This window comes from Scyliorhinus canicula, chromosome 3 (genome assembly GCF_902713615.1).
Source record: "Scyliorhinus canicula chromosome 3, sScyCan1.1, whole genome shotgun sequence".
NCBI classification, from domain to species: domain Eukaryota; kingdom Metazoa; phylum Chordata; class Chondrichthyes; order Carcharhiniformes; family Scyliorhinidae; genus Scyliorhinus; species Scyliorhinus canicula.
In genome coordinates, this window is record NC_052148.1 from 181,926,964 (window position 1) to 181,949,934 (window position 22,971).

A 22,971-nucleotide genomic window follows, 5' to 3' on the forward strand; every position below is an offset into this window, starting at 1 on the left:
GGATACCTGCAATAGGAGGATCCCCACAGGGACCCCCTGCCTAAAGGAACCCCCTCCACTGATTGCCCCCCCCAACACAGACCCCCCCCCCCCCCCCCCACACACACACACACAGAGCTCCCCCCCTGAAATGGGACCCCTGTCTGGAAGCTAGAGAGCAGTCCAGACAGGGGCAGTGGGAAACATTATAGCTGTAATACTTACCTTACCGTGCCACATGTCTATTCCCTAAAGGAAAGAAGCTGTGCCTGTGTCTGGTTTGCACAGATCCACTAGCTGCAAGCCTTTAATAGCTTTTGAGTAGGGGTCTGTGATTGACAGCTTGTACAAACCATCTGCGGCTTTGATCTATTCATATCCCTTCACGGCTCAGTGGTCTAAGTGGCAAAACCCTAATGTTTGTTAACATTGACCATATCAAAGAGATGTAAGTGCGCTCCAAGCACTAAGTGCATTCCGCTCACTCAAGCATGTGATTTCACGACACTTACCTCTCTTTGATGAAGTTAATGTTTTCACTTGGTGTTAGCGTACTGAGAATGTATTCAGCCACACACAAAGATTGCCATCAGAATGCATGCATGTTGGTATGTTTCCCCTTTTATTTTGAAACTTATACATGATGTTCCTGCAGGACATGGTCAATTCAGACCACTGCGGTGTCGGAGCTGGGTATGGGCCAGACCATGTCCATCACAGGGACTTGGTAACACCACCACTGATTGAGCTGGCCGAGTTCAAAAGGACAGAGCTGCTAGATTGGGTCTATGGCAGATTGTGGGGGAACCAAGCAGAGGGAAAAATCGACTTGACCTCGTCCTCATCCATCTACCTGTCACAAATGCATCCACTCGTGACAATATTGTTCAGAATAACCACCGAACAGTCCTTGTGAGGACAATGTTCCATCTTCATATTGAGGTCACCCTTTACCTTGTTGTGTGACACTACCACCGTGCTAAATGGAATAGATTTTGAACATATCCCGCCGCTCACAAATGGGCATCCCGGAGGTGTTGTGGGCCATTGGCGGCATCAGAATTGTACTTAACCACAATATGTCACCTCATGGCCAAGCATTTCTCCACTTTCCCATTACCATTAAACAAGGGGACGAAATACGTTTCAATGAAAGATGCAGAAGGGCATGCCAGGAGAAACACCAGACATACCGAAACATTAGGTGTCAACCTGGCGAAGCTAGGCTGCTTCACCATATTCACCATACAGCTAGGCTGTAAGATGGGCTGCTTGAATGCCAAATAGTGGAAAAAAATGTGATAGGCAGAGCTAAGTAGTCCCACAACCATTGGATCAGATCTAAGCTCTGCTGTGCTGCCATGTGCAGTTGTGAATGGTAGAGGACATTTAAACAACTATCCAGTGGAGGAGGCTGCACACATATCAATAATGGAGGAGCCCAGCACATGAGTGCAAAAGACAAGGCTGAAGAACAATCTTTGGCCAGATATGTTGAGTGGATGAATCATATCCGCCTCCTCCTGAGGTCCCCTGCATTATTGATGCCAGTCTTCAGCTCTATCATTTATATCAAAAAATGGCTGAAGGCACTGGATACTGTAAAGGCTATGGGTCCTGTTCTCCAGAACAAGTCAGCGACAACACTGGCATCTACCCAGCAATGCCAAAAATTGCCTAGGTATGTTCAATCAACAAAAAGCAGGACAAATCCAACTAGGCTAAATACTGTCCATTAATGTACTCTCAGTCATCAGTAAAGTGATGGAAACTGTCGCCAATGGTGCAATATTGTGGCACTTACGAAGCAATAACCAGCTCACCAACGCTCAGTTTGTGTTCCACCAGGTCATTCAGCTCCTGACCCCAGTACAGCCTTCATCCAAGCATGGACAAAAGAGCTGAACTCAAGAGATGAGGTGAGGGTGACTGCCCTTGACATCAATGCACCAATTGACCAAATATGGCATCAAGGATCCCCTAGCAAAACTGGACTCAATGGAAATCAGGGAGAAACTCTCCATTGGCTGTAATCATGCCTAGTATAAAGGAAGTTGGTTGTTGGAGGTTAATCACCTCAGGTCCGGGACATTTTTTGGAGGAGTTCCTCAGGGTAGTGTCATAGACCCAAACATCTTCAGCAGCTTCCACAATGAACTTCCCTCCATCATAAGGGATGTTCACGGATGATTGAACAACGTTCAGCAACATTTGTGACTCCTCAGATACTGAAACCGTCTGCCCATATGTAGCAAGACGTCGACAACATTCAGGCTTGGGCTGATATGTGGCAAGTAACATTAGTGCCACACAAGTGCCAGACAATGACCATCTACAATAAGTGAGAATATAACCATCACCTGTTGCCAGTCAATATGATTACCATCGCTGAATTCCCCACTATAATAATAATTTTTATTTGTGTCACAAGTAGGCTTACATTGTTGCAGGAGAATATCGGGGACCATGTTTTGTAATAAGACCATAAGACTATTAGACATAGGAGCAGAATTAGGCCACTCGGCCCATCGAGTCTGCTCCGCCATTCAATCATGGCTGATATTTTCTCACACCATTCTCCTGCCTTCTCCCCATAACCCATTTTGGGCAGCACCGTAGCATAGTGGTTAGCACAATTGCTTCACATATCCAGGGTCCCAGGTTTGATTCCCGGCTTGCATCACTGACTGCGTGGAGTCTGCACGTTCTCCCCGTGCGTGCGTGGGTTTCCTCCGGGTGTTCCGGTTTCCTCCCACAGTCCAAAGATGTGCAGGTTAGGTGGATTGGTCGTGCTAAATTGCCCATAGTGTCCAAAATTGCCCTTAGTTTTGGGTGGGGTTACTGGGTTATGGGGATAGGGTGGAGGTGTGCGGTTGGGTGGGGTGGTCTTTCCAAGGGCCGGTGCAGACTCGATGGGCCGAATGGCCTCCTTCTGCACTGTAAATTCTATGAATTATGAAGCCCTGATCCCCTTATTAATCAAGAACCTGTCTATAGGTTATATATATATTGTTATTCACATGTCCGTTTGTATTTAGTTTAGTTAAATGTACAAACGCACAAAAGCAAGCCAGACCTCGCTAGGAAATATGGAAGGGTTAATTCAGACATCCAGGCAGTCAGCAATCAACACAGGCCATCTACAACCACAATGACAAAGTCTGAAAAACCTGTTTGAATAAACAGAACAACCAGGGAAATTGTATTAGAACAGACTGACCACTCGGAAATTCAGGAATTGCTATCTCCGGATGAACATTCAGGGGAGGCTGTTAACACCCCATCACAGCTAGGAACAACCCTTTGACAGGGATCATCTGGAGATGCAATTATCAGGGCTTTGTCAAACAATGTCTGTACTTAACAAGGTCATGCGAACCATCCGGTATTCAGAAAACAAATCAATATTGTAAAAACTAGGTTGTGTGTCGCTTTTCTAACTATCTGTATTCAGTAAAACAATTTAACATATCAATATGGAATTTTATGGCATCAGAGAGTATAGCTGACCATTGCACTGTACAATCGGGAGAAACAATGACACCGTAGGAACAGGCAGTGTTCAAGCCTGAGCAGCTTTGTCTCCCACATGCATGTGAAATAAAGACTTCTTTAAAGCTCAGCACAGTCTCCAGGACTCAACCTTAATTCCCTCCAACAAGTTGATGCTGTGAAGAAAAGTAACGCCACAGGACGACCGGCGACTGTGTGGCTCCAATTCGGGCGTGTACATTTCATTTACCACCCATAGTTAGGGGAGCGATTGCACGTTAGTCGTTGGCCAGCCGTAAGTTGCAGTATTAAATGTTATACCATCAATTCACTGTGAGACCGTGAGAACGAGTGAACATTAGGCTTTAATATCCATGAACACGCCTGCCAGAGTCGGCTGTACAAATGACTGCCACCCACAGGTGGCAAGACTCTTTATGGCCCCGGTGAGGGTGGAGCCAGAGGTGGAGCCCATCGGGGTTCCAGTATAGTACCTGGAAGTAGCCCATATTATCACTTCCAGGTCATGGGTCACATAATTATACAGACAGTACAGACAGCTCATGCATTAGGTGAAGTACATTCACCACATTCACCCCCTGTTAAAAAAAATCAAGTCCAGCGGGGGTGACGTGGGGTCATTAGAGATTCAGTCTGTCTGGAGGCCGGGTGGTTCTTTTAGACCTCCTCAGCTCTCGCGATGCAGCGGGCATGGTCGTTGCAGATGGTGACTTCAGGGGCGTCGTGTCTGGAGCTTGAGCCTCAGTCTGGCGTGTCGGAGACAGTTGGGGGGTGGGGGTAGGCAAGGGGGTGGCGGCAGTGCCGGTGTGGGCCAGGACAGGAGACCCAGGGTGGTGTAAGGCACGCAGGGGGTGGCAGTCGGCAGCGGGGAGGTGGGTGCGTTGGCAGGGGAACCAGCTGGCACTAGATCTCGTAGGGAGACCGTATCGTGCCGTCCATCCTGATGCGTGATGTAGGCTTACTGGGGGTTGGCGTGCAGCAGCTGGACCTTCTCGACCGGGGGTCGGTCTTATGGCTCCTCATATGCTTCCGGAGAAGGAAAGTTCCCGGAGTTGTCAGCCAAGATGGAAGCGAGACCCCGGAGATGGACTTCCTAGGAAAGAGAAACAAGCGGTCGTGAGGGGTCTTGTTCGCGGCTGTGCAGAGGAGTGATCTAATGGAGTGGAGGGCATCAGGGAGGACCTCCTGCCAGCGGGGGGTCAGGAGACTTCTAGACCGAAGGGCCAGAAGGACGGCCTTCCATACCGTCGCGTTCTCACTCTCCACCTGCCCGTTTTCCTGTGGGTTATAGTTCGTAGTCCTGCTCGAGGCGATGCCTTTGCTGAGCAGGTACTGACGCAGCTCATCGCTCATGAACGATGTGCCCCGGTCGCTGTGGGCGTACGCAGGGAAACCGAACAGCATGAATATGCTGTGCAATGCCTTTATTACGGTGGCTGAGGTCATGTCGGGGCATGGGACTGCGAAGGGGAAGCGGGAGTACTCATTAATAACGGTTAGAAAGTATATATTACGGTTGATGGAGGGGAGGTGCCCTTTGAAGTCCATACACAGGCGCTCAAAGGGCCGGGAGGCCTTTACCAGGAGGGCCTTGTCTGGCCGGTAGAAGTGCAGTTTGCACTCCGCGCAGACCTGGCAGTCCCTCGTCATGGCCTTGACCTCCTCGGTGGAGAAGGGCAGATTGCGGGCCTTAATAAAGTGGGTAAGCCGGGTGACCTCCGGGTGACAGAGGTCATTGTGGATAGCCCGAAGTCGGTCATCTTGCGCGCTGGCGCATGTGCTGTGGGACAAGGCATCCGGGGGCTCGTTGAGCTTCCCAGGACAGTACGTGATATAATAATTGTAGGTGGGGAGTTCGATCCTCCACCTCAAGATTTTTTATTTTGCACCGTTGTGCGTTGTCAAACATGAAGGCGACCGACCGTTGGTCGGTGAAGAGGGTGAATCGCCTACCAGCTAGGTAGTGCCTCCAGTGCCGCACGGCTTCCACTATGGCTTGTGCTTACTTTTCGACCGAGGAGTGTCGGATCTCGGAAGCGTGGAGGGTTCTAGAGAACAATGCTACTGGCCTGCCCGCCTGGTTGAGTGTGGCGGCCAGTGCGACGTCTGCCGCATCGCCCTCTACCTGAAAGGGGACGGACTCGTCTATCGCGTGCATAACGGCTTTGGTGATGTCGGCCTTGATGCAACTGAAGGCCGAGCGGGCCTCAGCCGTCAGGGGAAAAGTGGTTGTTTGAATGTGTGGGCGGGCTTTGTCCGCATAGTTGGGAGCCACTGGGCGTAGTAGGAGAACAGCCCCAGGCTTCGTTTTAGGGCCTTGAGGCTGTGGGGAGGGGAGAGTTCCGTGAGGGCGCGCATACGGTCGGGGTCGGGACCTAGGACTCCGTTCTCCATGACGTAGCTGAGGATGGCCAGTCGTGTAGTGCAGAAAACGCACTTCTCTTTGTTGTATGTGAGATTGAGGGATTGGGTGGCCTGGAGGAACCTCTGAAGGTTGGCTTCATGGTCCTGCTGATCATGGCCGCAGATGGTGACATTGTCCAAGTACGAGTGTGTAGCCCGCAAACCGTACTGGTCCACCATTCGGTTCAAGGTTCTGTGAAAGACCGAGACTCCGTTAGTGACGCCGAAGGGGACCCTGAGGAAGTGGAAGAGCCGGCCGGTTGCCTCAAAGCAGTGTAGTAGCGTTCCTCTGGGCGGATTGGGAGCTGGTGGAAGGCCGACTTCAGATCGACCATTGAGAACACACGGTACTGTGCGATCTTGGTTGACCATTTCTGCAATGTGGGGGAGGGGGTACGCATCCAGTTGCGTGAACCGGTTAATAGTCTACAAGCATCCGGTTCTTTTCCCCGGTCCAGATGACCACCACTTGCGGTCTCCAGGGGCTGTTGCTGGCCTCGATAATCCCTTCACTCAACAGTCGAGTGATAAACACTCCAACTTGATAAAAGCCATATCTTGGGAACTGTACCGCCTGCTCCTGGTGGCGACAGGCTTACAGTCTGGAGTGAGGTTCGCAAAGAGCGAAGCGGGGGAGACCTTGAGGGTGGCGAGGTTGCATACCGTGAGGGGGGGTAAAGGTCCGCCAAACTGTAGGGTCAGGCTTCGGTGACTGCATTGGAAGTCTAATCCAAGCAGTAGGGGGGGCACAGAGGTAAGGGAGGACGTACAGCTTAAAATGGGCGTACTCGGCGCCCTGCATCGCGAGGTTAGCGATACAGTACCCCGGATCGAGACCGAATGGGATCCAGAGGCAATGAGATGGTTTGGGATGCGGGGTATATGGGAAAGGAGCAGCGCCTTACCGTGTCGGGGTGGACAAAGCTCTCCATACTCCTGGAGTCGAAAAGGCAGCAGGTCTCGTGCCCGTTGATCCGGACGAACATCATTGAGTTTTTCAAGTGCTTCGGCTGCGACTGGTCGAGGGTAGCTGCAGGTAGCCAGCGTGGCCAGCGGTGTCAGGGTCACAAAATGGCCGCCCCCACCAGTCGCACGTGTCGGGCTGGGTCGAAGATGGCGACCAAGATGGCCGCCTCCCATCGGTCGCACGCGTCGGTCGGTGTTGGAGTGGGCGGGCAAGATGGCGGCCCCCACGAGTCACACGAAGCTGATGACGCGTCTGAAGGGGGCGTTACCGGCAGGCATGCAGCCACGTTGCGGGGTCTGCGGGACTGTAAGTCCATGGGACGGGCCTGGTGAGTGTTCGATTTCTGGGCTTTAGGTCGGCCCAGACAGATTCTGGCGAAGTGTCCGTTTTTCCCACAGTCACTGCACGTCGCTGTGCGGGCTGGACAATGCTGCCGGGGGTGTTGACCCTGACCACAGAAGTAGCACTGCGGTTCCCAGAGCTGGACTGGCAGCCACGCGGCACAGGCTTGCGACATAGTTGGGACATATAGGGGTCGCAACGATGGCGTCCACAAGGGGTTCACCGGGTCCTCGGGGAACGCACTGAGGTTCTAGTAGGCCACCTCTAACGAGGTAGCTAGCTTTACCGCAGGTGATCCGCAGGTCAGCGGTCCAGTTTTCCAGAAAGCGCTTCCCGATGTAGTTCGATCAGACCCCAGCCACGTACGTGTCCCAGATCTGTAGGTTCACGTGTTCCTGCGCGGTCACATCCCGGTAGCTGCAGTTCCTTGCGAGTAGGGTCAATGTTTCCAGATACTCATCCAGCGATTACCCAGTGCGTTGACGGCGAGTCGTGAGGCGATGTCGGGCGTACACCTCGTTTACAGGCTTCATGAAATGCGCCTTGAGGGTTGCGACCGCCGCCTCTTACATGGCCGCTTTCTCGATCATCACAGAAATTCGATGGCTTACCCGAGCGTGGAGGAGTCGCAGCTTGATGGTTTCAGTGGGAGGCATGGTGAAGGAGTCGAGGTAGGCCGCGAAGCAGCGAAACCAATGTTCGAAGATCTCCTTAGCTTCTGACGCGCGCACGTCGAGATCGAGCTTATCTGGCTTTAGAGCGGCTTCCATGATGCTGTCGATGGATATTAAATTGTTATACCGTGAATTCACCGTGAGACTGTGAGAACGAGTGAACATTAGGCTTTAATATCCATGAACTCGCCTGCCAGTGTCGGCTGTACAAATGACTGCCACCCACAGGTGGCCGGACTAATATGGCCCCAGTGAGGGCGGAGCCAGAGGCGGAGCCTAACAGGGTTCCAGTACAGTACCTGGAAGTAGCCCGTATCATCACTTCCAGGTCATGGGTTACATAATTATACAGACAATACAGACAGCTCATGCATTAGGTGAAGTACATTCGCCACACTAAAGAACTATACGGAGGAGGGTACTACGTGCCAGGGTATAGAATCAAAAAGAAATGTAGTTGCGAAATGTGCATAAAAACCCATGGCGGGGTAAAACGCAGAGAAAGGTGGAAGGGTCATCGCAGGGAGGAGTAGCCGCGAAGGATTATACCGCGTGAGGGTAAAGCTGCGGGGGAGAAAACCCCTTGAGAGGAGAAAAGTGCATTGAGTGGCCGAGATGGCCGGGAGTGATAATGTGGCCGCCGGTACTGGGAAATTACAGTGGGGGTCTATCATACAAACCATTGTTGAGCAAAACGTAAAACTGATTAAGAAAATGAGAGAGAAGGAATTTAATCCGGATGCTCCCGTGGCTGAGCAAAAGGCCTGGTGGAGAGGGCAAACTAAAAACAAGTATGAGAAGGAAGTAATAGTTGCAGTGTCCATACTGAGAAACCTAGGAATGAAGCTAGAGTAGCAGCTGTGAGACGTGCGTGGGCGGGGGACAGGAACCGACCACATGGACATTTTGTAGGGGCTGTGGTATCAACAGCACCAGACTTAGTTGAGGATGCTGATGACGAGACCGAATGGTACAGTTTAGGGAAGAGGTATACCGGGGTGGACTTTACGATCACGAGTACGCGTTTCCCACTCCTTATGAGGAGGAAGACACATCCCAGCCTTTACGAGTTATATGGGAGACCATGGATGGCCAGACCACTGAACAACAGATCCAAACACCCTTTACAGTGGGGGGGAAAGCAGATGGTCTTAAAAGAACTGCCCGCTCTAAATCAGCAGAGTGATAACGGCCATTTTTGAGACAAGCTAGATGAATTACGGGAGGCCCACAGGATTACGAATGACGACATCCATTTACTGTTGAGGGCGAAGGTCCCAGCACCAGTTTGGGCAGGCTTGCCACAACCTTTTTGGGAATCGCACGTGGATCACCCAACGGGGATGGGGAAACAAAGACGCCCACTTTGCGGCGTTTAAGTTAGCTGTAGCAGCTGCCGTGGGTAAGGGCAGTCCAAACTGGACACTAATCACACTAATTAAACAGGGACCGAAGGAAAGGGTGGAAGACTATGCCGAGAGGAAGTTTGAGGCATACAAACACCACTCTGGGGTAGCCGCCCCTCACCGTGATGACAAAATCTTTTTTTAAATGTGAACGAATGAAATGGGTCCGCATTTAGGCAGGACTGTGGACACGGGCATCCCAGTGGGGCATACATACAATCAGGTCCCCACCTGGGCAATGAAAGCTGAGGCTAGCTCCGGGAAGGGCCCAAGGTGAGCCCCATGGAAAAGATAGACAGAGAAAGGCATTGCTATAGCTGTGGGAAGGGAGGGCATTTTGCAAGAGAATGCAGGGCCAAAAAAGAGCAGAGGGGGTGTTCCGCAGAGATGCCAAAATTGCCGAAATCTGGGCAAAAGGGAGAGGCAAGGAAGGACAGGGACCCAACACCTTAAAGAGTAGTGGGGGGGGGTTGGGAGCTCCTGGGTCGGTGATACAGGTCTCAGCGGAAGATCTGGCAAAGATATTGCCATGAAATGACAATTCACGGCCCTTAGCGGGTAAGGAGAGGGATTCCCGGATATTTATTGACCCCCTGTTAGGGGGCCAGCAGTGTACAATGTTAATAGATACTGGAGCCTCAATATCCATCACCGACATAGACCTACTCCTAACCCACATAACCACCCATATATGGGGAGTGGGGGATGGAATTCACGACCTTGAGCAAACCCACTCCCCTAGAGTTTCAGGACTTCCTGGGTAAGGTCCAGATTTGTGTGTGTAAGACAGCAGAGGGGACTGTATTAGGGATGGACTGGTTGAAACAACTGGGGGCAGTAATAGACACAAAAACCCACTGCATTGAGTGGCGAAGGCCTTACTCTGTGGACTGATGGGGAGGAAAATCTGACACTATGTCCGAGGTATCGCCTCAGTGACCGTAGAATGGGGTCAACAGGGGATCTGGGAATAATTGCACAGGCATACCCCGCAGGGTGGGCGCAGGGGAAGTAAGGCTAGAGGTGTCCCCCATTGCTATCAAGGAAGACCTACACCCACCTCACCGGCAGTAGCCCATTAAGAAGGAAGTGTAGAGGCAGTAAGGGTTATCGTGCAGGAATGTCAGGAGCAAGGAATAGTGAGGAAATCCCACTCATCCACCAACTCCCCTCTTTGGCCCGTGAGGAAACCAGGTGGCTCTTACCGTCTCACAGAGATTACACCAACCTCAACAAACATGCCGTGAGGGAATACCCCATAGTGACAAATCCAACCACAGTATGGAATAACCTCCGCCCAGATCAGAATGTGTTTTCAGTATTAGACATAGCCAAAGGTTCTGGTCCATCCCAGTATGCAAAGGACACCAGGATAAATTGACATTCACAGTAAGAGATGACCAATACACCTGGACTCGATTGCCCCAAGGGTTTCACAATGGTCTGGCCATATTCCACAGACACATGGCGCAGATAGTAGCTCAGATTGACCTTAGTGGGACGCTGAGTTCTGTGCTCCAGTACGTAGATGACCTCCTGATAGCGTCAGTGGGGGAGAAAAGACCACATAATAGCTCTCACCCAGAGTCTAGCAACCATACAGTGGGCTGGTCTTAAAATCAACCCAGAGAAGGCACAGTTGGGATGGGCAGAGGTTGTGTACTTAGGCTACTACGTTACCCAGGAAATGAAAATGATCCCAGCAGAAAGAAAGAAAGTCATCTTAGAGATGCCAAGACCTCAGACCGTCAGGGGGTAAGGCAAGCGCTGGGGCTATTCAACTATTGCAGGAGTTTTGTGGAGAATTACTCCGAACTCGCCAAACCCCTCCTAGAACTGACATTGGGGGGGGGGGGGGGGAGCAGTCTCGGGAATGGGTAGAGTGGGGTCCGGAACAAGACACTTTGAAAAGGTAAAGCATACCCTCACAGGGGCCCCAGCTCTGGTGTTATCTGACCTGACTAAACCCCTTCATATATATTGCCACAATGAGGGGAGTCACTATACGGCAGTCGTGGGCCAGAAACATGAGGATAAAATGAGACCAGTGGCATATTATTCAGTAAAAAGTAGTCCTGTAATGGCAGGGTTACACCGATGCACACAGACATTGGACTGCGTCACGTGGGCAGGGGAGACATCGGAACCAGTCACACTCATGGAACAGATTGTACTCCAATCCCCTCACTCCATAGTGCAGCTAGTAGAAGTGGGGCCGTTAAGGGTGGTTTCAGACAGCCGCCGGGCAAAGTAGGAAAGTGTGCTACTCCCGGCGGACAAGTGCTTGCAGATAGTAAAGGACTCCGGCCTCAAACCTGCCTCCATGGTAGTTAGTGAGGATACAGAGCATAGATATTTGGAGGAAGTTGATGAAGGCGAGAGTGGCGGGATAGTAGAAGAACCATTAGAAGGAGAAGATGTAATGGAACTATACGTAGATGGATCCATGAAATATCATGAGGGGACCTGACGCGCAACATGGGTGGTGGTGGATAGGATTGGCACAACATTCCAGGGAAGGTCCCCAAAATTAGGCTATGGTGTAAGCCCAGACTGCGGGGGCCATGGGAGCAATTGGAGATAGACTTCATGGGGCCACTTCCACAATCCCAGAACAAGAAGTACTGCCTGGTAATAACAGACGGGTTCACTCGGTGGGTGGAGGCATTCTCCTGCAGGTTCTGTTCAGCCGGAACAGTAGCTAGAATACTGGCGTCCCATCCAACTCGACTCCAACTAAGGCACCCATTTTACAGGGAAAGTAATAAAACAGGCTTGTGCCCTACTAACGATCAAAGAGCGATTCCATATCCCATACCATCCGCAGAGTTCAGGAATGATAGAAAGGATGAATAGGACTCTTAAGAACAGTCTGACTAAGGCCCTAGTAGAGACAGGGCAAGGCAGGGTAAAGGTCCTGCCTGCCATACGAATGAAAATGCGAGCAATCCTGGCCAGAGGACAGGACCGACACCCTTGAACTGATGACTGGGGGCGCCATGGTACTCTCTGTGGATGTGGTGACTGGGAGCACAGAAGTCTATAATGCAAGGGAGAGAGTGTTTAATTTTGTCCGGCACCTGGCAGAACAATTACACAGCTTCAGGGGAGGAGTGATAGATGCACAGAGCATCAGGGACTGGGAAGGAGAAAAGGAAAATATCCAAACTCAGAATCCAAAGGCGGGGGATAAAGTGTTATGGATCAGGGTTAAGAGAACTCCAAAGTGTATCATGGAGTTCATCTGACCCACAACTTTGTTTTTATAAATTTAGATTACCCCCAATTATTTTTTCCAATTAAGGGGCAATTTAGCATGACCAATCCACCTACTCTGCACATTTTTGGGTTGTGGGGGCAAAACCCACGCAGACACGGGGAGAATGTGCAAACTCCACACGGACAGTGACCCAGAGCCGGGATTGAACCTGGGACCTTAGTGCCGTGAGGCAGCTGTGCTAACCACTGGGCCACCGTGCTGCCCCTGTCTGACCCACAACTTTTAATACATTGTGGTTATGGGGAGCACATGGGCGTACTCTGCAGGTGTGATGCAACAGAAATCTACAGTGCTTTTAAATTAAAACAATGTTTATTTATGAAACCAGTTAACACTTTATAAACCTACAGTAAACATCTTAACAACTATCAACACCAATAAATCCCCACAGATACAATTTTCTATAAGTAAACCTTAATCTTTCCTTATTAACATCCATAAGACAGAAGACCCTTTTTAACACCGCGATCAAGTTTAAATTCACTACTGAGAGCAGTTATCACTTTTAAACCAGCAAGTGATTTGAAGACATTCCTTTCATGCAGAAAGAAATCAGAATTACACCTGGTTTTGCTGGATGCAGCTTCCAATCTGCAAAACGAAACTAAACACACCCTGTAGCTGCAAGTCCAAAGCGAAAGTAAAAGCAGACAAAAAGCCCAGCTCCACCCACATTCTGACATCACTGTAGCTCTCTACTAAACACGCATTTCTTAAAGGTACATCCACTACAGCTATTTCATAAAAAACACCCATTTCTTAAAGGTACTCTCACATGACAAAATTAATGGTCAGGGTCCTTCCAGGAAGAGCAGGTCTGCAGCCCCGGTGGGCAGGACCCACCATGTATTCAGGGGATACATGTGCCTTGGTAGATATGAAAGGCTCTGCGAGGTGGAAACACTGTATGCAGCTAAAATCCTACAAGTGACCTAAAGAAAATGAACCTTCCCCCGACTGGTGGGGATAATGTCACCTACTTTCCCCCAGACTCGTGCTCGCGCTCGGAAGCCACACAGAGGCCTGGGAGGCCCCGACCATCCACATGGAGGGAGATGCAGGTCTGCGTCCGGGGCAGTACGTTCAGCTTCCTATAGGAGGAACCAGAGAGTGGATAAAGAAGCCAGACACCTGGGCTGGGATTCTCCGAGCCGAAATCGCGCTTGGTGCAGGGGCTGAGAATGGGGCATCAGACTCACGATTGGGTCCGATGCCTTCCCACGATTCTCCGCGGACCGGAGAATCGCCGCAAGTTGCACGAGCGCGGTCGGCGCGGCGCCAGTTGGGGGGCATTGAAAGAGGCCCCCGTGGCGATTCTCCACTGCCAGCTGGCCAGGTTCATGCTGGCGTAGTTATAGAGACAGTCATAGAGAAATACAGCACAGAACAGGCCCTTTGGCCCAGGATGTTGTGCCGAACTTTTGTCCTAGGTTAATCATAGATCATAGAATTTTGGACACTAAGGGCAATTTAGCCTGGCCAATCCACCCAACCTGCACATCTTTGGACTGTGGGAGGAAACCGGAGCACCCGGAAGAAACCCACGCACACACAGGGAGGATGTGCAGACTCCACACAGACAGTGACCCAAGCCGGAATCGAACCTGGGACCCGGGAGCTGTGAAGCAATTGTGTTACCCACAATGCAACCGTGCTGCCCTTAAGAACAAATTAATCTACACTCCATTATTCTACCATAATCCATGTACCCATCCAATAGCCGCTTGAAGGTCCCTAACATTTCCGACTCAACTACTTCCACAGGCAGTGAATTCCATACCCCCACTACTCTCTGTGTAAAGAACCTACCTCTGATATCCCCCCTATATCTTCCACCATTTACCTTAAATTTATGTCCCCTTGTAATGGTTTGTTCCACCCGGGGAAAAAGTCTCTGACTGTCTAATCTATCTATTCCCCTGATCATCTTATAAACCTCTGTCAAGTCACCCCTCATCCTTCGTTCTAGTGAGAAAAGGCCTAAAACCCTCAACCTTTCCTCGTAAGACCTACTCTCCATTCCAGGCAACATCCTGGTAAATCTCCTTTGCACCTTTTCCAAAGCTTCCACATCCTTCCTAAAATGAGGTGACCAGAACTGCACACAGTACTCCAAATGTGGCCTTACCAAGGTTTTGTACATCTGCATCATCACCTCAGGGCTCATAAATTCTAACATGGTTCCACCCAGCGGGCACCCAGAGTGGCGGCTGCCGTGGCCACCCTGGGGGGATCAATCACCGGGGAGGGTCCCTCAGGGTGGCCAGGGTTTCGACCGGGGCCACCGATTGGAGGGCGCGCACGATCTGGGTGGGCCTATATTGTGGGGGCCGGCTTGCTGTGTGGGTCCGCCATGTTGCGCGGGGCCGTCGCACCAGGCGGCCGTTGCGCATATGCGCTGACCCATGGCCGGAAGCGCAGGGCCCTGTATCGGCAGCTGGAGCTGCGTGGTGCCCTGCTGGCCCCCTTCAGATAAATCGCTGTGTTAAGGGGCCCGTTGACGCCAGCGTGAAACGCTCCGGTCTTTACGCCGGTGTCAACACCTAGCCACCGTTTCGGAGAATCCCGCCTCTGGATTTCAGACCAAGTGACCCCTGTCAGCCACCGGACACGAGTCATCATGCTGGTATGGGAAAACTTCCTCAATAAACAAACTGTTTTCGTACATCTCGAGAGACGCGTAATGGCGATTCAAATCAAGGACCCAGGCTGCGGACGGGCGGATGTGAACTGTGGATCGGAAATTGCGAAACACTCTACAGGATGGCTGTTTCTACCTGAACTCAGAAGGGGACCTTGGTTCCGTCCTCCGTCGGACCTTGGGCTAAAATATGAGCTGGACTCAGAGGGACACCAGACTATTAAAGGAATATACGATATACATACTGGGTTGGGTATGTGGGGTTACATTTAATTGGTTGACCTCCCCTTGGACGGATTAGTTCGGATAGGGAAACCCAAAACTCTACTACATGATGTCACAATGGTGTCCCTGGAAGTTACATATAACGTTTTGGGGTTGTTGGAAGTTTTACACTCCAAATGCCATCACCCCCCCCCCCCCCCCCCCCCACCCCCGCACCATTAAATGGGCAAAGACCAGACTACAGGAGACCATAGACAACTATAACTATAGAATAACCCCAGAATCTAGACAATGACCATCTTCAATAAGAGAGAATCTAACCATCACCCCTTGCCAGTCAATATGATTACCATCGCTGAATCCCCTACTATAATAATAATCTTTATTAGTGTCACATGTAGGCCTACATTAACACTGCAATGAAGTTACTGTGAGAATCCCCTAGTCGCCCCTCTCCGGCACCTTTTTGGGTACACTGAAGGAGAATTCAGAATGCCCAATTCACCATACAAGCACAGCTTTCAGGACATCTGGGAAGAAACCGGAGTACTTGGAGGAAACCCACACAGACACGGGGAGCATGTGCAGACTCCACACAGACAGTGACCCAAGTCGGGAATCAAACCCGGGTCCCTGGCTCTGTGAAGCAACAGTGCTAACCACTGTGCTACCGTATCAACATCCTGGGATTATCATTGACCAGAAACTGAACTCGATGTGACTAAGGGGAAGAGTAGACAGGGAAGAGATGATGAACGCAAAGGGACAGGTGGTCTGAGGTGCATTTGTTGTAATGCGAGAAGTGTAGCATGAAAGGCAGATGAATTTAGGGCTTGGATTAGTACCTGGGAATATGATGTTATTGGTATTACTGAGACTTGGTTGAGGAAAAGGCAGGACTGGCAATTGAATATCCCAGGATATAGATGCTTCAGGAGGGATAGAGAGGGAGGTAGAAGGGGTGGAGGAGTTGCATTACTAGTCAGAGATGATATCACAGCTGTGATTAAGGAGGGCATGATGGAGGATTCGAGCACTGAGGCAATATGGGTGGAGCTAAGAAATAGGAAGGGTGCAGTAACATTGTTGGGACTTTACTACAGGCCTCCCAAAAGCGAGCATGAAGTAGAGGTACAAATATGTAGACAGATTATAGAAAAATGTAGGAGCAATAGGGTGGTTGTGATGGGAGATTGTAACTTCCCCAACATTGAATGGGATTCGTGTAGTGTTGGAGGCGTAGATGGAGCAGAGTTTGTAAGGAGCATCCAGGAGAGTCTTTTTAGAGCAGTATGTAAATAGTCCAACTCGGGAAGGGGCCATATTGGACCTGGTATTGGGGAATGATCCCGGCCAGATGGTTGATGTTTCAGTCGGTGATTACTTTGGGAATAGCGATCACAATTCCGTAAGTTTTAGAATACTCATGACAAGGTCGAGAGTGGTCCTAAAGGAAGAGTGCTAAATTGGGGAAAGGCAGAGTATAACAAAATTCGGCAGGAGCTAGCGAATGTGGATTGGGAGCAGCTGTTTAAGGGTAAATCCACATTTGAAATGTGGGAGTCTTTTAAGGAAAGGTTGATTAGACTGCAGGACAGGCATGTCCCTGTGAAAATGAGGGATAGAAATAGCAAGATTAGGGAACCATGGATGATGGGTGGAATTGTGAGACTAGCTAAGATGAAAAAGGAAGAATACATAAGATCGAGGCAACTCAAAACTGATGAAGCTTTGGAGGAATATCGGGAAAATAGGAGAATCTCAAACGCGCAATAAAGAGGGCTAAAAGGGGTCATGAAATATCTTTGGCTAACAGGGTTAAGGAAAATCCCAAAGCCTTTTATTCGTATATAAGGAACAAGAGGGTAACTAGAGAAAGGATTGGCCCACTCAAAGACAAAAAAGGGAATTTATGCGTGGAGTCAGAGGAAATGGATGAGATTCTTAATGAGTACTTTGCATCGGTATTCACCAAGGAGAGGGACAGGACGGAGGTTGAGGCGAAGGATGGATGTTTAAATACTCTCGGTCAAGTTGACATACGGAAGAGGGAAGTTTTGGGTATTCCAAAAGACATTAAGGTGGACAAGTCCCCAGGACCGGATTGGATCTACCCCAGGTTACTGAGGGAAGCGAGGGTCGAAATAGCTGGGGCCTTAACAGCTATCTTTGCAGCATCCTTGAGCACGGGTGAGGTCCCGGAGGATTGGAGAATTGCTAATGTCATCCCTTTGTTTAAGAAGGGTAGCAGGGATAATCCAGGGAATTATAGACCTGTGAGCTTGACGTCAGTGGTAGGGAAACTGTTGGAGAAGATACTGAGGGATAGAATCTATTCACATCTGGAAGAAAATAGACTTATCAGTGATAGGCAGCATGGTTTTGTGCAGGGAAGGTCATGTCTTACAAACCTAATAAAATTCTTTGAGGAAGTGACAAAGTTCATTGATGAGGGAAGGGCTGCAGATGTCATATTCATGGACTTTAGTAAGGCGTTTGATAAAGTTTCCCATGGCAGGTTGATAGGAAAAGTGAAGTCGTATGGGGTTCAGGGTGTACTAGCTAGATGGATAAAGAACTGGCTGGGCAACAGGAGACAGAGAGTAGTGGTGGAAGGGAGTGCCTCAAAATGGAGAAGGGTGACTAGTGGTGTTCCACAGGGATCCGTGCTCGGATCACTGTTGTTTGTGATCTACATAAATGACCTGGAGGAAGGTATAGGTGGTCTGATTAGAAAGTTTGCAGATGATACTAAGATTGGTGGAGTTGCAGATAGCGAGGAGGACTGTCAGAGAATACAGCAAAATATAGATAGATTGGAGAGTTGGGCAGAGAAATGGCAGATGGAGTTCAATCCAGGCAAATGCGAGGTGATGCATTTTGGAAGATCAAATTCAAGAGCGGACTATATGGTCAATGGACGAGTCCTGGGGAAAATTGATGTACAGAGAGTTCTGGGAGTTCAGGTCCATTGTACCCTGAAGGTGGCAACACAGATTGATAGAGTGGTCAAGAAGGTATACAGCATGCTTGCCTTCATCAGACGGGGTATTGAGTACAAGAGTCGGCAGGTCATGTTACAGTTGTATAGGACTTTGGTTAGGCCACATTTGGAATACTGCGTGCAGTTCTGGTCGCCACATTACCAGAAGGATGTGGATGCTTTAGAGAGGGTGCAGAGGAGGTTCAACAGGATGTTGCCTGGTATGGAGGGTGCTAGCTATGAAGAAAGGTTGAGTAGATTAGGATTGTTTTCGTTGGAAAGACGGAGGTTGAGGGGGGACCTGATTGAGGTCGACAAAATTATGAGAGGTATGGACAGGGTGGATAGCAACAAGCTTTTTCCAAGATTGGGGGTGTCAATTACCAGGGGTCATGATTTCAAAGTGAGAGGGGAAAGGTTTAAGGGAGATGTGTGTGGAAAGTTTTTTACGCAGAGGGTGGTGGGCGCCTGGAACGCTTTGCCAGCGGAGGTGGTAGGGGTGGGCACGATAGCATCATTTAAGATGCATCTAGACAGATATATGAACGGGCTGGGAACAGAGGGATGTAGACCTTGGAAAATAGGAGACAGGTTTAGATAAAGGATCTGGATCGGTGCAGGCTGGGAGGGCCGAAGGGCCTGTTCCTGTGCTGTAATTTTCTTTGTTCTCTTTGTTCACTTGAACTGGACCAGTCATATAAATACTGTGGCTACAAGAGTAGGTCAGAGGTAGGGAATTCTTTGGTGAGTAACTCACCTCCTGACTTCCCAAAGCCTGTTCACCACCTACCAGACAGAACTCAGTAGTGTGATGGAATGCTCTCCACTTGCCTGGATAAGTGCAACTCCAATGACACTCAAGAAGCTGGACACAATCCAACACAAAGCAGCCCACTTAATTGGCACCTAAACATTCACTCTCAACCACTGATATACAGTGGCAGCCGTATGTACCAACTACAAAATGCAATGGCAGCGGGTGGTTGATGAGATCTTGGAGGTGGACCATAGGTACCCCTGTGACCCCACCTGCTCCTATTGAGCAGGAAGACTAGACACAGTTTTATCTATTGTCTATGGGGAAGGCAGTGAGACAGTTGTGGCGGTCGAGGGGAGTCCTTCATAAGTATGTGGAGAAAGCCAATGGTCTGTTAGCTCATCAGCTGAGATGGCAGGTGGCCTCCCGAGAGATTATTCAGGTCAGGGATTCAAGTGAGAGATTGGTTTCCATCCCAGATAAAGTTAATGCGGCTTTTGAGCCATTTTATAAGAATCTTTATAAATCGGAACCCTCAGGTAGCTGGGGTGCACATGTCGACCATTTGAGGGGGATTAGAGTTTCCGGTGGTAGCGGAAGAGTTGGAGACCCCATTAGGCCGTGTGTATATTTTGAGTGGATGCAAGCGGGCAAAGTGCCTGCGCCCGATGGGTTTCCAGTTGGTTCTGTTGTTGGTCGACATGTTCAACGACTCTCTGTCACGGGGTCCCTGCTTCCTACACTCTTGTAAGTCTCCATTTCACTATTGTTAAAAAAGGATAAGGACCCAACAGAGTGCGGGTCATACAGGCCTATCTCGCTGCTAAAAATGAATGCCAAGATATTGGCTAAGGTATTGGCAGAAATTTTGGAGTCCTGTCTCTTCTGGTTGACAGTGGAGGATCAGACAGGCTTTGTCAAGGGCTGGCAACTGTCAGCCAACATCTGGAGGCTGTTCAACGTGGTTATCTTCCTGTCCGAGGAGTCGACGCCAGGGTTCTAGTGTCTTTAGATACCGAGAAGGCATTTGACGGGGTGGAATGGAGGTACCTGTTCGAAATTCTGGAGAGGTTCAGTACTGGGCCGAATATGATTTCATGGGTACAGTTATTATATGGGGCCCCCTTGGCTAGTGTTCACACCAACCTTTAGCATGGGGTGCATTCACTAGAAAAAGGGGAGCAGACAGGGATCCCCGATGTCCCCCTCTTACTTGCGTTAATGATTGAGCCCTTAGCAATAGCATTGAGGGCTTCAGGGAAGCGGAAGGAGATAAAGAGGGGAAGGTGGAACACAGGGTGTCCCTGACTCCATTTGGGGCAGATGGAGGTGAGGTGAGGGCGTGAAGGGGTCTAGCCTGGGTGCATTGGTGATGGCCTCACTTCCGTTTTCGCCAGCGAGGCACTCCTCGAAACCGGTGGTCGTATCTACTTTGAGGATATGGTGACAATTCAGGCAGCATTTTAAGCTTGTAGCAGTGTCAAGGCTGGCCCCTATCTGTACCAATTTTTTATCTGAACTGTCGCGATTGGACGTAATGTTCGGGATGTGGAAAGGGAAGGGACTGGAGTGTTTCGGGGATCTGTTTATAGGCGGACACTTTGCCAGCTTGGGGAATTTACGGTGAAATTTGAGCTGGGGGGGACAAATTAATTCAGGTACCTCCAGATCAGGAATTCTGTGCTGGTGGCCTTCCCAACATTCCCTGAGGCACTGCGGGCATCTCTGCTGGACTGATATTCACTGGTGGGGTCGGAAGAGGGGAGCATATTTGGTGTTTATGGGCGAATTGTGTCTGAGAGCACATGGGGTGAAGTGGGAGAGGGAGCTGGGACTGGTAGTGCATGATGGGGTGTGGAGTGAGGCCCTTCACAGGGTGAACTCCACATTTTTGTACACATGGCTTGGTCAAATCCATCTTAAGGTGGTGCACAGGGCACACCTGACCAAAATCAGATTGAGTATTTTTTTACCGGAGGTACAAGAAAGGTGCTAGCGGTGTTCTGGGGGGCTGGCCAATCACACACACACGTTATGGCCTTGTCTCAAACTGGTAAACCTTTGGATCTGCCTCTTCAGCACCATGTTGTCCATTCTGAATATCGAGTCCTCATTTTCAGGGTGCCGGAAACATGGGGCTGCAGATGGGACTGAAGACAGATGTCCGCGCCTTCGCCCCGCTGGTTGCCTAGAGGTGGGTTCTGCTGGAGTGGAGGTCTTCTTCTCCAGCCTGCACCTCAGCATGGTTGGGGGACCTAAAGGAATTCTTGTATCTGGAAAACGTCAAGTACATCGTCAGGGGGTTGGTTGAAGGGTTCTTCCGGAGATGGCAAACATTCATTACTTTAAAAAAAAATAAACTTAGAGTACCCAACTACCAATTCATTTTGTCCAATTAAGGGGAAATTTAGCCTGTTCAATCCACCTACCTTGCACATCTTTGGGTTGTGGGGGCGAAACCCACGCAAACATGGGGAGAATGTGCAAACTCCAGATGGACAGTGACCCAGAGCCGAGATCAAAACTGGACCTCAGTGCCGTGAGAAAGTAGGGCTAACCCACTGTGCCACCGTGCTGCCCAAACGTTCATTACTTATTTTAATGAATTAATCACCATCAGTTACTAGCAGGAAGTGGGGAGGGGTTTGGAGGTCTGGGGTTGATTTGTTTGTTTGTTGGTATAGTTCATAACTTGATGGATGGGGTGGGTTTAGTTGGCTGGGATTTTTGTTATTTGGGTTTTGTGTATTGTCTACTGGGGGGAATATGGGTTTGTTGGAAAATTTATTGTAAAAGTGGAAAATCTTCAATAAAAATATATTTTTTTAAACCACAAAGTGCACAACAGCAAAGCACAAAAGCTCTTTGGACAAAACCTTTGAAACTGTGACTTGAACACCTCGAAGGGCAAGGGTAGCAGATAAATGGGAATGCCACCACTTTCTCTTTCCAGCCACACACTATCCTGACATTGATCGATATCGCTTTTCCTTCGCTGTCCCTGGGTCAAAATTGTGGAAATCCCTTGCTGAGAGCATTGTGGGAATGCCTATGCCAAATGGACTGCAACAGTTCAAGAAAGCAGTCCATCACCACCCTCTCAAGGGCAATTAGGGATGGACAATAAATGCTAGCCGAACCAGTGATGTCCACATCCTGTGAAGCAATAAATAAAAGCATGCTGCGTCATGTACAACAACACTGAGAGACCTTTGCAACTGATGTCTAGGTTCTCACCTGTAATGGAGAGGGAGCGTCGCTCCTCATATCCAGTTTCTGCTTCAACTTGGCTAATCACTCATCCCAATTCTTGGCAGACACCTGATCCCTCTGTACCACATCCCCAGCTCCTTCAGGTAGACTGACCTGATGGTGAAGAGAACAAAAAAATCTGTTGGCCCGGTTTCTAAAGATCATGGCCTTGGTCTTGCCATGATTTCCACTTTGGCTTTTATGGTCAATTAGACCTGGTTGCTGATAATCATGGACTTCTGCCACAATTATACTCCCTGCCTAATTTCCCTTTCCATTAACTTCAATGAACTTCACCCCCAGGTAATTTCAAAATTCTTTTGGACCTATTTCCACAGCCAGTATGAGAATATTTCAATTACTTTAACTTCTTGTAATGAGGTGAAATTGAATTTGCTTAATGAACTTTTCCTGCCATCTAACTTGGTTGCTCTGAGATTCTGTAATGCCAATTTCATTGTAATTTGTCAACTGGTTTATTTTCCTGAATTATGGAAACAGCTTTTAATTTGCAGATTCCATAGACCCCTACAGTGCAGAAAGGGGCCA

At 49.6% G+C, this 22,971-nt stretch overlaps 1 protein-coding gene and 1 long non-coding RNA gene across 3 annotated transcripts in view; one reads left to right on the forward strand and one right to left on the reverse strand.

The window, feature by feature from the left end:
• LOC119963166 overlaps window positions 1-3,601 on the forward strand; it is a 31,151-nt gene extending 27,550 nt beyond the window's left edge. For both annotated transcript variants that reach the window (XR_005460042.1, XR_005460043.1), the window contains exon 3: window positions 3,018-3,601. This is a non-coding gene — a long non-coding RNA (uncharacterized LOC119963166). The remainder of the gene's footprint in view (window positions 1-3,017) is intronic.
• synpo2b (synaptopodin 2b) overlaps window positions 1-22,476 on the reverse strand; it is a 221,485-nt gene extending 199,009 nt beyond the window's left edge. The window contains exon 1 of the mRNA XM_038791855.1: window positions 22,408-22,476. Coding sequence (XP_038647783.1) covers window positions 22,408-22,437 — 30 coding nt within the window. The 5' untranslated portion in view covers window positions 22,438-22,476. The remainder of the gene's footprint in view (window positions 1-22,407) is intronic.
• Between the last annotated feature and the right edge of the window lie 495 nt (window positions 22,477-22,971).